At 37.8% G+C, this 16117-nt stretch overlaps 1 protein-coding gene across 6 annotated transcripts in view; it reads right to left on the minus strand.

Annotated features, from left to right (window-relative positions):
- The window catches only part of kiaa1109 (KIAA1109 ortholog), a 79027-nt gene that overhangs the window by 3981 nt on the left and 58929 nt on the right, over nt 1–16117 (minus strand). For all 6 annotated transcript variants that reach the window (XM_030126374.1, XM_030126373.1, XM_030126372.1 and 3 more), the window contains 14 exons: nt 15874–16035; nt 14051–14190; nt 13707–13902; nt 12995–13189; nt 12553–12729; nt 12252–12389; nt 11501–11746; nt 10512–10665; nt 8924–9081; nt 6518–6707; nt 5977–6194; nt 5394–5645; nt 4258–4461; nt 2789–2983 (listed from right to left, as the gene is read on the minus strand). In XM_030126374.1, coding sequence (XP_029982234.1) covers nt 2789–2983; nt 4258–4461; nt 5394–5645; nt 5977–6194; nt 6518–6707; nt 8924–9081; nt 10512–10665; nt 11501–11746; nt 12252–12389; nt 12553–12729; nt 12995–13189; nt 13707–13902; nt 14051–14190; nt 15874–16035 — 2625 coding nt within the window. The remainder of the gene's footprint in view (nt 1–2788; nt 2984–4257; nt 4462–5393; nt 5646–5976; nt 6195–6517; nt 6708–8923; nt 9082–10511; nt 10666–11500; nt 11747–12251; nt 12390–12552; nt 12730–12994; nt 13190–13706; nt 13903–14050; nt 14191–15873; nt 16036–16117) is intronic.

Genomic DNA, 16117 nt, shown 5'->3' on the forward strand with positions numbered 1-16117 from the left:
TGTAAACATCCTGAAAGCACTGACTAGGAAACATTAAGGGTAAAGTACACCACATTTTCTTGAATAAAAAAAAAAAAAATCATCTCATACATTAATACTGATCTCTCAATCTTGACTTCTGGTGGTGTATTTACTTGCAGAGACCCTGCCCTCTGCCTTTATTTTCTATTTTGCTCTTGTTTTGTTGTGTTCTGGAGGTTCCTCGGGGGTGCAGACCAGCAACGATGCTGCCAAATAACAGCGATGCACAGCATGTGCAGGCGAAACAATCTAAAAAGGAAGCTGCTCTTCACTGACTGATGTATTAGAGGAACTGCAGGTCTGTCTGAGAGACAAAAGTCTGGACAAAGCACCAACAGACCTGTCGAGAAGGAAAGAGGAGACAGACGAAAGAGCGTTCCCACAGTTTTGCAAAGGTGTGAGTGAGATAAAGTGTACTGAAGAGTAGAAGAGCTGTGAAAACAATTAGAAAACATTTTATTTTAATTTTTCACAGCTTTTTGTTTACACTCTCTATTTAACTCTATGGTTTGCTTGACCACAGCTGTTTGTAAATGGTTCTAATTGTGGATTACAAGTTACATGCTGTCAAGTAATTTCAGTTATATCAAACTGTTACTACATACAGTTGTGTTTGAGAACAGGAATGATAGGAATGTTCATAATCAGGGTTCCTACAGGTTTCTATGGGTTAAATTTAAGACATTTTAAGACCTTTTTAAGACTACTTAGAACTAAATTTAATGCCCATTTCACAGCCATACTGGCAAAAATGTGTGACTCCTAGAATTTAGGAAAATGTGTTTATTTACTCCGGTGCCTTGATTCCCATTATTCCAAGTTGAATTGATTTCTTGTACAAGGTACAGCAAACTTCCAGCACATTCCCTTCCACTCGTGTCAACCAGGTCCAGAGTGATCTTTTCTCCAACCTGGCATTATTACATTTGCACTTCCTCATGCTTACTTTTAGCTTGCGAGCCGTCCCTTAAAGATCCCAAAGTCAACGTTCTCTGGCAACTAACGGCTGCACGTGTTGGGCTGAATGTTCTGTGATCATTCCTCAGTGGGGGCTGCAAAGTTAGCAATAATTGGCTCCTAACAAGTTTATGGCAACACAAATTAAGGCCTACAATGTCAAATTGAACACCCTTTAAAGCTGTGTATGACTTTCATCACCGATTTTTCATCAAATCTGTAAAACCCGAGTCATAGCCTAAGTATCACATATATGTAAATCTTTCTGTGATTACGCACCTGAATCTCTTCCCTCACAGTGAACAATTTCGAAGTTGACTCAATCACAAGCAGTCCATTTGTTTACATACCAAGCCGGCAGGTCACTTGGGCATTTTTGAAAATTTGTTGCAAAGTGCATTGTGGGAATTGGTATTCCACGCAGCCGCAGTATGGCCGCAGTGGCAACAAACATGGAAAACGGCTTCATTGCTTCTTACTGCTGCGGCTGCATGGAATTAAAAAAAACCCAGAGTGACAGTTTGGTTTTGGTTTGGTTTGTAAACAAAGGACGGCTTGTGATGGAGTCAACTTTGAAGTAGTTCACCGTGAGGGAAGAGATTCAGGTGTGTAATCATGGAAAGACTAATGGATTCATAATACTTTGGCTATGATTCGGGTTTTAGAGATTTGATGAAACATTGGTGACAAAAGTCATATGTAGATTTAAAGAGTTTTTCAAGGTATTAAATACAGATTTGTAAATTCAAGACTTAAGACTTTTTAAGTCCCTGCAGGAACCCTGATAATGCATCAACACACTATTGAGAAGACCAGATTTCCATCTCATAAAATTTAAATGCAAAATAAATGCAAACATCAGCTAAAATATATATCTACATCTATTTTAACCACCAAAGACCAAAAGCATCTACTGAAAGCTTTAATAACTTTTGATTCACAAAATTCAGATAAAATGCAGAGTCTCATCTTTTCAGTAGCATCAGATGTGTCTCTTTTGGATGTTCAGAGGCTTAGAAGTAAACATGGAAACACTGTCATTTTCAGTAACACTGATTCACAATAATTTGGTAAATTATAGTTGTAGAAAAGTCACTTTTTCTCTAGTTTTCCGTTTTGATGTAATAACCTTTGAATTTACTTTGAGTTTTAACGAACATCTACATGATCACTTAATAAAACATGGTGAATTAACAGCCATTCACTAAAAAAATAAAAATACATAGGATAAGATTACAATAAACTGTTATAAATCATGAAGAAAAGGATAAATGTAGAGACTAAGTTGTTTGGAAATCTCTACAAAAATAGTTCTAAGTCTAGGTGGCTATCAGTAAACTTCATGAAATATGTGCATAAAAATGTTTTCTGTACTTTGACAGTTCTATTAATTCAACTTAATCACAGCGCCAATAGAACTGTCAGGAAAAGTATATTCTATTCAGCAAAGAGAAGTCAAAAGTCAACTCTGAAGATGCGAGAACTGTGAATCTCACTAAAAGGACAGACATCAACGCCTTCTATTAGAACTGAAATTATTAACAGAGCGAGACTTTCTAAAACAACCACCATTACATTTACTAGAGGGCCTGAAAATAGGGAATGACATCAGAACTACCCGTGAAGAAAAAAAATAATTGACAGTATTTCTTGAGAGCAGTCGACATTTATTGAATGGAGTCAATTGGGGTCAGAGTTTTTATGAGCTGGCGTCTACGTCTGTCAGCGGTAAAGTCTGAAAGGTTAAAGGGGCAACAACCACCAGCCCTCCACATCCTCACATGACATTCAGAAAGTAGCATCACATTACCAGATAGAGAAGGCTCATCTGGATCCTGGACGTGGATTGACTTGAAGTCCAGCTGCATTCTGGGAAGGGCAAAGATGGTCTCCGTTTCGTGGTTGTAGCTTGAGGAGCTGCGGAAGCTGCTCAGTAGACTAGAGCTTTTGGCAGTGGCTCCACTTTCTTGGTTGTTGGCTTCCACGTTTCTCAGCAAGTTCAGCTCTGAAAGAAGAGATTAAACATGTCAAAAGTCTTTGGAGTTTACGGTAATGCTCACAGTACTACACTGTTCAGTTCGGTTAAATACCATCGGCACCTCATTTACATTTAAGATAAGAGACAGAGGCTGTGAGGCAGAAAGACAGGAACTCAGATGGAAAAAAAAAAAAACTACAAGTAAAGCTTTCCAAGTTATAGACCAGTCTGGTTCATGTGCCTTTCAGTGTAATCTGATTAGCCCCAGTACCTCTTGACCTGCTTAATCTGCTCATATGTACTATGAATTTTGAATTTTCATTTTTTTTTTACAGTTTAGTAAAAAAGTAAAAAAAGTTTAAGTCTCTACTGTTACTGTACAAATCATACAAATCAACTGTTCTCATTAGTTGATGATTTCAACTGTTTATTTGAAACCTAGCAATGAATTTTTGTCCTCTATAAGCGACAAGAGTTTCATTGCTTTAATAAAAACACTGTCCGGTGCAAAGGACATTCCAAAAATAAACAAAAAATGTCACTGAAAAATTGTTGCATTATGCTGTTTCCAATCAAGACAATTATTTAATGTAAAAAAGCCAAAAATTGTACTTCCCTGGGTCTCTGAAGGTTGTATATGTGTGCACTGAATGACTTTAATACTCATGTTGTCTTACAATATGAACTTTTACTTTAAGTCTTCTTAACATATACCTTGTACTTTTACTTATACATTACATTTACATAAGTATTTCAACTCCTCTCATTGCTGGCTCATGTTTATTAATTATTGTATATTTACTGAAGCTTGGCATGGATTTGTAATAACATGGATTTATGATATAGTGTAGAATATTTGGCTCCTTCACAAGTAATGAATACACACCGCTGTTTCAAATGATCACAATGGACAAGACTAAGTTATTAGTTCTTCATATGTGGGTTAGTGACAAAATATGGGTGACAAAGTTAGTAATTTAAAAATATTTTGAAAATTTGATTTCAGTGCTTGAGTCAAGTTTATTAGTGTGTTGATTTTTCAGTTTTGCTTGTGTTATACATTTTGAGAGGGGATTTATACTTTTTCCCCTTGGTTTAAAACTTACTATCCATGAAAATGTGAAGTGGTGTAACCCAAATGAGAAATGTATTCAAATTTTGTCTACAAAATGAGTAGCTGAGAGAGCAGATTTAAATCATCATTTTGTTTTACAAGCGTCCTTTAAAAGATTCTTAGGTAATATCTAAATCAGAAATTTGTGTCTTTTTGTGTCATTGAGCAATGTACAAAAACCTGTTACCTTCATTCCTCATGGCAGTGACATAGTTAAACCATTCTTTGACAGTTGCGACTCCGTGTGGAGGATTTTCATGGCGCCGGCGGGTTATTTTGGTTATCGTGGCCATGGGGCTTTCGAGTGCTCCACAAGGTTTGGTTACCATGGTGTTATGACCAAGATGGAAATCTAGAGTCTGCACAATGTAGGTAGAATCGTCTTTGGAGCCTGTACGTAACAGAAGTAAATATCAGCCATTAACTAATAATAATAATAATAATAATAATAATGTTTATTTATATAACATTTTTTGCAGAAAGATTTCAAAAAGTGCTTTATAATAAAATTGTAAGTAGTATACATACACAACAAAACACAGAAAAATACACAGGTATTTAAAAAAAAAAAAAAAAAAAAACATACAGCCACATACACAAACACATGCATTAAAACATAATAAAAGTCTTTAAAAAGGGATTTTAACCCATACAGACCCAAACATCCACCAAAAACATCTACTTATCTACTTATCTAAAGCATTTAATACCTGCTGATCCATTAATCCTAACAATACACATAAATAATTGGTGTAAAATACAGTTTGTAATCTTTTCATGGTCATCAGATATGACCCATTTGGATGTTCAGAGGCGCTGTAGTTACCGTGGAAACACTATCATCTTCAACACCGATTCCCCAGTAACACCAATGGAGTTTGATAAATGACAGTGGATGGCGACTCTTGTTTTACGTTGTTATTGATAGATTTGCAGAAAAAGTCAGTTTCTGTTCAGTTTTCTGTTTTGATACAATAACCTTTGAATTTACTCTGAGTTTTCATGAACATCTATACAATCAGCTAATTAAATGTAGGGAAAAATACATGATTTACACTGAAAAATGCAAAATACAAAGGATAATATTACAATAAATGGTGATAAATCACTTAAAAAAGGTTAAATAGAGAGAAAAATTCATTTGGGAACTGACACAAAAGTAACTCTGGGACTTTATGGGTTAAGGTCGAGTCTATGAGTACAAATGCAAAGCTATAAACTGCTACTATTATTATTACTTTCATTACTGACTGGTCTGTAACTTATTTTTAAATTTTCATTTATTTCACAGTGACTGTCTCTGAAATGGGCTTTTTGTCTCACCATCCTCCCAGATCTTCTGTGCCTCCGTCCAGAAGGCGATGTTGGGCTCTTCCAGGTGGAACAAAGCCCACAATTTGGAGCGGAAGTTGGGTCCGTGGAAGCAGGCCAGGGTCATGTGATTGCCGTGGAGGCTCATTGAGCCACCCAGCTGTACGGCGTCCTCAGGCAGAGGCATCTGGAAGAGGGAGATGTGGCAGCCGGCGATTACCTTCAGCACCCCTGGCCAGTGGCGGTGATGAGCTGCGTCCATGTCTGTGTGACGGCGACAGAGATGAAGCGCAAAATTAGAGGTGACGTTGACGTAGAGGGAAGAACCTATTCTGTTTTTACTCTAACACTGCCAGCTCTTAAATGTATGCGGCTTGTGTTTCTGTTATTATCCCATGAGCATATCTGATTACATTCAGTTGTTGAAACACCTTGTCAACAGAAAAATGGTATACAAATTAAAGATATTAGAATTACAAATCACTTTACTTCCTCTAACCAGCAGGGTCTCGGAGATACTTGCTGAGCAGTGCCATATTATGCTACTGCCACTGTGAAATATTCCACAAACGCTTACTGAGGATGGCATTCTTACAAAGCTCAGCAGCTCCTTTCTCATTGTTGATGACAGGGGTTTTTGGAGGCAGGTAGGGTCCAGGGCCCCAAGTGGAAAGAGCCCGTTTGCTGGTGTCGAACTGCTGAGTGAAAAACTCCTGCAGCTTCATGCCGATCTTGATGAGGTCTGGTGTGGTGGAGCGAGATATGATCACCTGGAAAATGTCCCACTGCAGGTCTCCATGGACAAAAATCTCACTGGAATAAAAGGAAGAAGACGAGGATGAAAAAGTGTGGGCAAGCAAAATGGTGGGAAACAGCAATGGAGCAAAACTTTGGTTTGCAGAAAACATAAAGAGCGTTTCTGTAGGTTTCAATAAATGAAATGTAGGACTTTTTAGGGAATGACTGCAATTTGAGTTCTACTTCCTATCCATATTTGGAAAAATGTATTAAAAATTTGATGAAAATTAGAGTCTGATAAAACAAACAAGCAGATGAAAACAGAATGAAGAAAAACCACTGCATCTGGAACATCAACGATGACGATAAAATCAGTATTTCAATTAATCGTTTCACACCTTTTCTCTGACAGGCTGGTGTCAACAGTACACAGGTTGACCTTCCATTCGTCCTGAAGCTGGAGATCAGCGTTACTGAACACTCCCATTAAGATGCTGGAGCCCATGTAGTCCACCCGAGCCTCTGTTGAGCCCATGGTAATCTGGATTTTATGGCTCGGTTGCTGGTTTGGGTGTTCGGATATGTGAGCTAGAAAACAGATTAAGGGTGGTTAGCTGTGTTTTTATGCCACTTCTTGTCAAATATTAAGACAATTCAAAATTCACTGACTTGTGCACCTTGATTTTTTATTTTACCTTGTATATATCCTTTATATTTTGCATATATTTCTTCTACTCTGTGGTATAGATTTGTACATTTAGTATTCTTCACATATAATTTCATGTGTAAGTGTTTTTTTTTTTCACTTTATGAATCTGCTGCTGAATAGAACAGAGCTGCTACACGGATTTTTATTACCTCCGCCAGGAGGCATTATGATCACTTTGCTTAGTGTGTTTGTTTGTTAGCAACTTTACTGGAAAACTATTACAAACATCTTTACCAAATTTTACCCACAGATAGGCCTAGGCCTGGGATGAACCCATTAAATTTTGGGCCAAGTAGGCCAAAGTTCAAGGTCACAGCAAGGTCACAAATTCTCCTATCTCTCATCATTATGCAATTTTCAAAAATTCATAAAAAATTCAAAACGACTCCGATTAGCCTCCAATTTGTTACACCCGTAGCTTATAACAATATCTTGTATGTAGCAAAAAATTGTCCCTATCCACTGTGGAATGTGGACTCTGTGGACATTTCAATTAACATTGAAAATCCCATTTACGGCACATTTTTCATTAAAACTCAACAAATATTGATTGGAATTTAATATAATTTGACATACACATGACTGGTACCAAGCTTCAACTTTGTACGAAATATTGTTCCGCTCCATTTCTCTTCCGTTACGCTCTGTTGACTTTTGTTACTTTTTATGCACCATTTTCAAAAAATCCTAAAAAAATGCAATTTGTGAAATATCATGATGAAATTTGTTTTGCACATCCATAGACATATGTTCTATGACAAAAGTTCCAGTTTTTGCTGTTCAACGAAAATTACGGAAGCAGTTACACAGGGAATTTGCAGGGGGGTCACAATTCACTTTCTCTTACATTCAAATGCTAACTAATAACTCGTTTAAAAAGAAACAGTCAATCCACACATGCACACTGTTCATGGTGCTTGGCGGAGGTTTGCGTTCTCTGAACACTTGTAATTGTAACAGCGACAATAAAGATCTATTCTCTTGTATTCTATTCTAATATGTAGGAAACAATTAATAGTATACATGTTTTGCATTAAAGGTTCAACTACTACATATTGAGGATAAATAAATGTGTCTAATTATAATGACAACTGAATAAATGTGTAACGGTGACAATGGGATATTTATAGTATAATTCATGTGCAAACCTTTATTAATTTTTGTTTGGTGGCTTGCCTTGGTCCCCGTTTTTGTCTATTTGTGTGCACTACGGCGACGTTCAGACAGCAGGTCATAATGCACAATTTGGATTTTTTGGTGAAATCCGATTTTTTTGTGTGCTCGTTCATATTACACATTAAATGCGACTTCTATCAGTTTTGAGTAAGAATTGAATGCGACCTTGAAGTGAACCGCATGCGCAAAAGAGGTCCTGACATAATATGTGACCACACAGGCACACACTGTGTTTATGGAAGTAACACTTGTGACGTTTGTTATATTTCAATGGCATAAAGGTCGGATAAATGCGACTTGGCCGTTCAGATTAAAGTTGCATTACAAAACATCAGATACATATCGGATTTAGGACCACATATGAAAGTGGCCTAGGTTGGATTTGTGCAGTTCAAACTGTCTTTAACAGATTGGATACAGGTCACATATGGGCAAAAAAATCAGATTTGGGCCACATTTGCCTGCAGTCTGAACATAGCCTATTTGTTGTTGCTTGTTTTTCTTTTTGTATGTCTTACTTCAGTTATGATATTATGTTATTTGTAAGCTGTTTATTTTTTTTTTACCTGCCAATGGGACTCCAGATGGAAATTAGCCATATGGCTATAATCTCTCATATTTACATGTAAATGTTCATTAATATGAACTGTCCCATTTTAAAAATAAATAAATCATTCATTCATTCATTCATAAATTCTGCTTCCTACTGTTCCATGCGCGTAAACATGTCCGATAGTAAAAGACTTGAATGACAGCAAGAAATAACTGGGTATGTGTTGTACTCATGAATGCACAGGTCCCAGTGTTGTGTTGGAATAGTGTATTAAACTCTGGCTCAGGTCCACATTCACAGTTTGAGCTGCTAACAAGTTGCAGAAAAACACCAGATGTCTGAAAAGTTAAGCTTTTGTTTACTTACAGACCATCTCTAGGGTGTTCACGTCTATATTGCCACCCACCACTCCGCCCTTGGAGTCGAGCTTGGAGCGGCCGAGGCCAACAGACATGCTGATCTCCCGGTCCCGGTTGCTGCCTACAGATAGCCGGCCCTGACTCTTCAGTCCGCTGGTCGTCCAGCTGCAGGGGCAAACACATTGTGAGAACCCCTGAAAGGCTGCTGAATAATGTAAAAGTGCTCCCTATGAAACATAAATGACTCTCATTGCCCAGGAATGAACAAAGGTAACTGAAAAGGAAAAGACCAGTGAGCCTCAAGAGAGAACTCTGACTGACACGTTATGGACTTAAACTTGTATGACTTTACTGCAATGTGCCATTACAATACACCTTTACTAATCTGTGACCACAGATATCAGAGGTTTTCACTGGCGTTAAATGACATGTTAAAATTACAATAACTTTTTCTAATTTAAGGGCATTCGTGTTTACATTTTACACTGCAGTGATCTCATTAATATTTTTCTTTCTGAAAAGCAAACACCTACATTTTTTTGTCTAAGGAATATTCTGAAATCCTGAATTATTTAAACAGGTAGAGGTAGAGAGGTCTTCTCTGCCTGACTTGGTGAGAATAGGCAGGAGATGTGTGTGTTGCTTAAAAATGCAGAGCACCCACACATTTCTTTCCAAGTGGAATGTGTTTTTTTTTTTTTTACTTTATGATGACACAGAGCTTATAAAACAGTGCTGTCTTAGTTGTGTGGATTCTTTGTTTGCCACCGATTCAGCAGGATTTTCTGCAATCCTGCCTTAACCATAGAGATAAAAGTAGTAACGACTGCATATCCCGGTGACCACAAAAATACAACAACATATGTTAGATGAATGGAGCCCACAGGAGTGGGCGATAAGAGGCCATGAGGGCTGGGATATCAGATGAACACTGGATGTGAAGTGAGAGAAAGAAGCAAGGAATCACCCCAGAGACATATTTGTGTGCACCACTTCAACAGCTTATTACTCCAGTAGATGTAAACAAATGATGCTGATAATGTCCAGCTTACTCAGTAACATATTAAGCCTATTGTAATCTATCTTCAGGCAATGAAAGGGATCCCATAATCCCTTTTTATTTTTGCCCTTCAGTGATTAAAGCTATCTTAACTTACTTACCCCACTGACTATCTCAGACACTAAAGCCTACAGGAGTGATCTCACTACAAAAGTGCTTGCATTTACAGTTTTCATTCCTGCTTGACTCATTTGCCAGAATCCTTAATTCCAATTTTAGGCCAATTTTAGAACAGCACAGAGAAGATTTATCCATCCAAGCCCCGAGGATCAAAATGATAAAGATGTCTGTTTATGTATAAATATTTATTGACCATTGCATCATCTGTTGTGTGTTTGCCCAGAAGGCACTTAATATTTACTTTCAAACTTAAGAGATAAACTGCATAAGTTTGTAAAAACTTGGACACTGCTTATCATGAAATAGCAGTTTTACTGCATTCCACATAAAAATCGCAAATAATGTAATAGATGTAAGATTAAGTGTTGAGGTGTTTGAAAATGCACCATTTTGAGGTGAAACAGTGACCACTTACGTATTGTTTCCCATGACGTTGCTCATGTTCATTTGGACAGTCAGCTGTTTCAAGTTGATGGCGAACACCACAAGAGTCTCCCATGGTGCCCCCTGCTGTCCTGCTGCTTTACCATTCTTACTGAAGGATGGAGTGGATGTCTTTGACACCGAATCTATAGCGAAAATGAACAAGAACCGTATGTTCAGTCAGATTCATCTGCTATCTGTGTGTTATTATCTGTTGATAAAGGTCTCTCAGTATATGGTCTATAAAGTCACAAAAACAAAAAGTAAATTAGACGGTTCCCGTAATCTGGTTCAGAGCAAATGATCCGGGTTCTGTAGTGTAGCAAGGTAGGAGACCGTGCCAGATACAACACAATGGATTCTAATGAACAGTAGAGGAAGCAGAGCATTCTGTGGTTGTGTCCTCATAAGTCCATGCTTCCTGTTATACAAGAAATGTTTATGTACTTTGAATACTTCAAAGTATGAAAAACTTGGAAAGGATAATAACTGGTATATCAGGGAGGATGCAGCAATCATGCGAGCTAAATGTTCACGCTTCAAAAAAGGTATTTCCATTTCCTTTATGTGCATTTACTCTGGCAAAAAACTACAATGACCACCTCAAATGATGAATGAATTTTGTCGTTTCCATAAACACCTTCACTAGGTGAAATTACAAAATGCGAATGCACCAAATGACTAGCAGGTTAGCCCAAAATTGACCGTTGACCATCAAAATCTAATCAATTCCAAGTGAATGTTTTTGCCAAATTTTAAGATATTCTGTCAAGCTATTCCTGAGATGTCATGTGTTTACATATGATGGATACCAAAAAAGCTTCTTGTACAGATGGATGCATCTAAAAAAAGATTAAGTAAAAGGACAAAGCAGGAGCCTTCTGTATGTCATCCTTGTCAGTTTATACATTATCCCAACATTTATGTGCTCAATATATGCTTGTATCGTATGAATGAAAAAAAAAAAGTTTTTTTAATTACCTCTCCTTGGGGCGGAGGAATCAGACACACTCCTTGTGCGACCTGGTGCAGGGGACTTGAGGTGACCCAGGCCACCAGGGGACATGTTGCTTCCAGTGGAGTGTTCTGAAAACACGTTTGGTGACTGGGGTATGTGCTGGGCCCCCATGCTGCCGTCCCAGGTCCTGAAGTAGGCTTTCCGGCTGGACTCGGGGGACAGATGCTGAGTGACGTTTTCAGCTGAGTCTGGGGTGGCGGGGCCAGAGGCTGATGTAACGTAAAGGTCAAGACATATAAGTTAAAGACAGACTTGGAAATGTCAGCATGGAGCAGACAAAGATAATCTTGGCTGAAGGAAGGTCAGCAAGATGGGACATTAAAAATGAACACAGGTTACAGGTTCAATATGGAAGAATCCCACACCCTCATACCCTCATGTGAAGTTTGTAGCTTGTTTTGTCATTTGTTACTATGCGAACAACAGTATCTCTGCTTAGATCCACGATAACAGCCACAATATATCAATTTCAATGTAAAAAACAATGTATTTGGAGTAGTAGTATTAGCAGTTATGGGTATTGCACCTGCCCCCCCCCATCTTTCTCCCTTTAACTCTAAATGCTCTAATTGAAAGTGTCATGAGATAACTTTTGTTATGATGTGGTGCTATATAACCGCACAAAATAGACTCCAACACAAACACAGTGCAAACATTTACAAAAACATACTTGTTATACTGAGCTAGTCATTGGGAAATAGAACCAAGTGTCACCTGGCAGGTTGATTGTCTGGTCTCCTAAAAAGAGGCGCCTGGCGATACTTCGGCGGTACCAGGCCCTCGGGAATGCCAAGATCTCACTCAGCCGTCTCATGTCGTACTTGAAGGAAGCTGAGCCTATGTCACACACAGCTAAAGGGAGAACAATAAAGACACATTGAAATAAACTAAAGATAGAATCATGATATATATATGTGTGTGTGTGTGTTTATGACTTTTCGAAAGTACATTTTTCACAAGGTTCTTGAACCCTACCACAACCAATGTTCTGCTGACAATGGCAGTAATAACATACCTGAAATATTGATGAGTGTTGTGTCCATTTTGCCGCCTTTGCTTGGAATGAAGCTCTCAATGAATGTGGGTCCTCCGGAGCGCCTCATTCTGGATAAGCTGACCTTCACAAACTCCAGGTTGATACTTAGAGAGTCTTTTCTTCCTGTTACTGAAGAAGGCTCCTCATCCACTGTACCTTAAGGAAAAAAGGCAATTATGACAATCACATTAGGTTTTAGTTTCACTTAACATGGATGCCACTCAAACAATAAAAGATAAGAGCTAATGAAACGAGACAACTTTGGCAATAAGTTAACATTTTCAACATACATCTAGCATTTTACAGAATTGCTATTTTTTTTATAAAAGAGAACAGCTTTTTAGATGAAATGACAAAAATGCATCCTTGTATCATTTACCAAAGACATTTTTTTAAGTTCTCTCTCTTTTCCTTTCCATACCTAACTGCCCTGGAGGCAAGCCTGTGACAGCAGATTTTTGTTTTCCAGCGCCGTAGGGGTGGAAGACGTAGAGGGAGAAGTCAGACATGCAAGCAGTGAAGCTGAGGCCTGAGGAGTTACTGGGGGGGCCGCTGAGGTCCGACTGGCTGCTGCTGTGGCGGCTTCTGCCCAGAGGGCTCCCCAGCAACGGAGATGCTTCAGTGAGGAAGAGGACAGTCCATCAGTCAGTCAGGCATTTATTAATTGACAGATGCAGAGGCCATTAGTCTAGTGGGTGATACAAACTTGCATTTGACTTTACTTGGACTAAAGCTAAGCTAATTAGAGGAACCGGTGGAAAGGAATGCTACAAATGCATAAAACATGTAATATTTAATAATAATAACAACTATAATAAATCATCATTCTTTTTGACTTCAGAAAACTAAACAAGACCTCAGATAAAGAGAAATGCAGACAAAAAAAAAAATTAAATAGAAGAATGCGTGTGATGTGGCAAAAAGATTGGAGAACAAAGTTACAAATGCAAGAAAATAAGCTGAGAGGAACATTAAACTCAGCCTAGACACTGCATGGCATGACAACTAATAGATATGCTCCAGGGGATTCAAAAGATTTTCACACAAAATGTATTTCAGTTCTCACTTATCTCTGAATATATTATAGTATCATTATGACTTTAAAACAAACTGCTGAGTCATGCTTTACACACCTTTACTGGGTGGTAGTTTAGGTATGTGCTGCCCAGGTGGAGTGGAGGAGGGTGGATGCGATCCGTCATTGGTGTGGGCTCCTGTGGGGGTCTCTAGCTCTCCACGGTTGGAGGAGAAGACCAAGTCTAATGAAGGTAGTTTGAGCATACACTCCACCCTGGACATTGGCAAACAGCTAAAGCGGATCTGAGAAGGCTGGAAAAACAGATAAAAATGGACATTTTAGACTGAATTTCCATAAGCCAAACTGTTTACAAATGCAAGTAAAAGGGGATGACCACTGATAATGTTGCTTAAAATGGGTTATGTAGTTCAGGGTTAAATTAAGCTATACTTGGATTACCTGGACTCTGACGTAGACAACCACGTCCACAGGGAAGGATGAGTAGGCTGATGTAGACGAGGAAACCAAGGAGGTGGTGGATTCCTCCAAAGGCTCAACTGTGTCAAACTGACCCATATCCTCCTCTTGGGAAGCTACAGCTAAAAAACATTCAAAAAATTTTTTACATAAGCCCAGTCTTCTCAAATGAAGGTACTTCGAAGAAGCTCAGGGGGTACTTGAATTATTAAAAAAATAAATATATATATATATACAGGGTGGGGAAGCAAAATTTACAATGAACATTTAGTTGTTTTTTCTCAGCAGGCACTACGTCAATTGTTTTGAAACCAAACATATATTGATGTCATAATCATACCTAACACTATTATCCATACCTTTTCAGAAACTTTTGCCCATATGAGTAATCAGGAAAGCAAACGTCAAAGAGTGTGTGATTTGCTGAATGCACTCGTCACACCAAAGGAGATTTCAAAAATAGTTGGAGTGTCCATAAAGACTGTTTATAATGTAAAGAAGAGAATGACTATGAGCAAAACTATTACGAGAAAGTCTGGAAGTGGAGGAAGCAACAAAAAACGTACCAAAGCTTTTATTAAAGCTCTCAAATCCAAAATCCTAAAGGATCCAACCAAATCCATGAGAAAAATGGCAATTGAGCTTGAGGTAGACAACAAGACCATTAGAAATGCAGTAAAATATGATTTGTAGTTAAAATCTTACACAAGAACACCAAAACACTTGTTGACAACAGCTATGAAGGAAAAGAGATTGGAAAGGTGCAAGAAAATTATTACATGGTTCAAGAAAAAGTCCTCCATTGTAACGATCTTTTCAGATGAAAAGATCTTCACTGTCGATGCTGTTCTGAACCGCAGAAATGACAGATTTATCGCAAAATCTCCTTTGGTGTGACGAGTGCATTCAGCAAATCACACACTCTTTGACGTTTCCTTTCCTGATTACTCATATGGGCAAAAGTTTCTGAAAAGGTATGGATAATAGTGTTAGGTATGATTATGACATCAATATATGTTTGGTTTCAAAACAATTGACGTGGTGCCTGCTGAGAAAAAACAACTAAATATTCATTGTAAATTTTGCTTCCCCACCCTGTATGTGTGTGTGTGTGTATATATATGTGTGTGTATATATATACATACATATATATACATATATATACACACACACACACACACACATATATATATGTATGTATGTATATATATATATATATATATATATATATATATATATATATACACACACACACTAAGTCATCATATTCTCAATACAAAATATTGAGAATTAATGCTGAAATATAAACCACAATAAATAAATTCATATGATAAAATGGACATTCCTGACTATTTCATTTCAATATTTGTATTTTTTTTATGTTATTACTGTCTGTCATCTTGGCTTTGGTAAAATTTTAAGAACATTTTTATTTTGTTTTCCTAAAGATGAGTTTATCTGAGTAATTAAGTAATTATTTTTTGTTGATGAAAGGTTCATTTATTCATTAATGACCATTTAATTTATTTTCCTATCAATGAAACAGGGCACTTTTCAGTTTATATTTTCCACACAAAATTTGCTTATAAAAATGTGTTATTTTTAATATATTAAAGTTAAATATATGCTGTTTGTTTACAAAGTTTAGCACCTTTGGCACAGGAACAAATTTTGCCTCATTTTTTCCAATCAAAAATGCTGAAGCAAGAGTTGGGGGCACTTGGCTAAAAATACATATTTCAGGGGGTACTCCACTGTACAAAGTTTGAGAACCACTAGATTAGATGATGCAACACACAACTCACCTGCATAGTTCCTCTCCACAGGAGTGATAGGAATGGTCTCTAGGGCTTTTTCAAGGAAGTCCAACAGACAGGGGCTGATGACCATTTCCTCTGGCAGAGTCTGGAGGGCCACCCATGCGTACAACTTGGCCGTCTTTACTCCTCCACTGCCCTTACCTTTGGCTGCAAAGACATATGGGAGTTAAATCATTCACCTATAATACTTTACAGTGGGCTGTGCAGTTTGTTCAAAGCTCCGTTTAAA

This window comes from Sphaeramia orbicularis, chromosome 22, assembly GCF_902148855.1.
Source record: "Sphaeramia orbicularis chromosome 22, fSphaOr1.1, whole genome shotgun sequence".
Classification (NCBI taxonomy): domain Eukaryota; kingdom Metazoa; phylum Chordata; class Actinopteri; order Kurtiformes; family Apogonidae; genus Sphaeramia; species Sphaeramia orbicularis.